General features: G+C 35.5%; 1 protein-coding gene across 1 annotated transcript in view; it reads left to right on the top strand.

Annotated features, from left to right (window-relative positions):
• LOC108691145 (glutamate receptor ionotropic, kainate 2) overlaps positions 1-276 on the top strand; it is a 146,300-nt gene extending 146,024 nt beyond the window's left edge. The window contains exon 20 of the mRNA XM_018198800.1: positions 146-276. Within this exon, the coding sequence (XP_018054289.1) occupies positions 146-276 (131 nt within the window). The remainder of the gene's footprint in view (positions 1-145) is intronic.
• Positions 277-2,098: the final 1,822 nt, after the last annotated feature.

Raw genomic sequence — 2,098 nt, 5'->3', positions numbered from 1 at the left:
TATAGAAGATAATTATAAATGTACTCTAAAAGATATAAAGTAATTATATATATTAATATATTAATATATTAATCCATATATATTGATTCTAGAATGTGTTTTAAACTCTTTATTCAATGAATTATAAACTATTGTACTGCATTAGGAGGTGACCATCCTGAGAATATTCTCTGGAGATTCGACTGCGATCTAGCGGGTGAACCAGACGTAATAATTTCCCCGCCGCCCCCGCCGCCACCACCCTCGGCAACAGTCTCGAGGACCACGACCCTTTGACCAATACTCGAAGAAGTACCGACAGGTGTACCTGTCCAAAAGGAACTACCCACGCAGGCCTCCGTGGTCGTCAACGTTACAGATCAGAAAGAGACATGCTTATAGCACATATAGTCGCCGGAGTGGGTTGGTAAACCGCAACGAGGGCCATTCCGCTCCGACGACGACGGCAAATCATCGATCGAGAGCACGCAAACGAGAACCTGAGACTGAGGTCAATTGAACGAGAATGTCATGATTAGAATTAGTGTTTCCAGCAAGATGCGTTCTCCTATTGTTTCAATGAGACTATGATAAATAGACGTGTGATACAACTAGCTCGATATTTGAAGATTGAGTAAAATCAAGATAATACGCTGGCACATACGATCCTCCCTTGTATGCCTGATACCGAAGGTATCGAGAGAAACGATGTTAATGCAAGGATGTGTATCTAATCGGGGTAATGGATACTATCTAGTTGCTCACCTGTAACTGTTTGTCTAGGCAGCATCGAATGAGTGGATCCTGGGAACTATCAGATTTATCAGTCTATAAAGACAACGGAATGCTATTCACAAATAAAGCGTGTTCCTCATGCGTCTAACCGACCATATATTTGATCAACAAATTGAAGCCAAAACTGAGGTATCAAATTAAAAAGTGTCAGTGTGTGAATGTCACGGATCAATCGGAATAATGGGAACTGAAATACCACGCGCAATACCAGTTGACCAGGAATTGCCGGTGTTTCGAAATTCCCCGAGGCAACGGTAAAATCGAGTGGAAAACCGGATATTTGTTCAAAGTATCCGACCGAATAGATCAGAAACCGTCCGCGACACCACGACGGAACATGAGCTGATATTATAGCCGAATTTCAAGTTAAACATATCGAAGCGGATTTAGAAAATCGATGAAGCTTGTTAAATCGACTGGTTTTCACATATAGAATTGTATTCCATTCATGTCGCGATTCGTGAATAGACTGAAATCTATTCGCGGGAATCAATAAATTATGAAACATCAAATTATCCATTGCAAAATATCTAAATAAATATTCACGATCTCATTCTCTTTCAATTCGGCAGTAATATGTAATTAATGTACGAAAATACAGAATACAGTCATAATATTCATTTGCGATTTTACACAACTCTATGTGTGAATACGAGCGTCAATGGCAAAGTCGCTGACATAATTGCACGTTAATGCGATGCCAATGTCTATTGGAATGCAGTTTCCAGTGACAATAATTTCGGACCGCAATTTTGCAGCAACCATAATATTCACGAAACAAATATTATACCTTTTACTCAAAAATGCACAGAAGGAACCAATAGACAAGTAAATGATCATACGCTGTAAACAGTTGAATAAAAAATTGCATATAACTAAATATGAATGGCTGTATCATATATGATTTGGACCAAATTAGTAACCACTGCCGGATTTAGCCTAAATAAATTTCATGCGTCCAATAATTTTGAACAAAAACGTACAGGTACAAAAATCAAATTACAAGAAATGAATTGCTTATTGTTACAAAACGAGAACTGCTTATTGTTACAACAAATTTACAGAATTATCTAATAATTTAAATGTTATTTCTAAATTTATAATAAAATATAATTAATAAAAAATACAAGATTCGAAAGTAATAAAAAATATATTTTACGTATTGTTATTTATCTCAGAAATTATTTATTTAATTAGACGAATACGAACATTTAGGAATTCATGGCAAATATAATTCGTTAATAATTTTCGATGTTTGATTGAGAATTAATTATAGATAATTAATTATAGACTCATATTTATAAATCGTTATTCAATTATTCAA

Source organism: Atta colombica, unplaced genomic scaffold, assembly GCF_001594045.1.
Source record: "Atta colombica isolate Treedump-2 unplaced genomic scaffold, Acol1.0 scaffold41, whole genome shotgun sequence".
Taxonomy (NCBI): domain Eukaryota; kingdom Metazoa; phylum Arthropoda; class Insecta; order Hymenoptera; family Formicidae; genus Atta; species Atta colombica.
The sequence above is the reverse complement of the archived record's forward strand: the minus strand, read 5'-3'. Positions and strand labels throughout refer to the sequence as shown.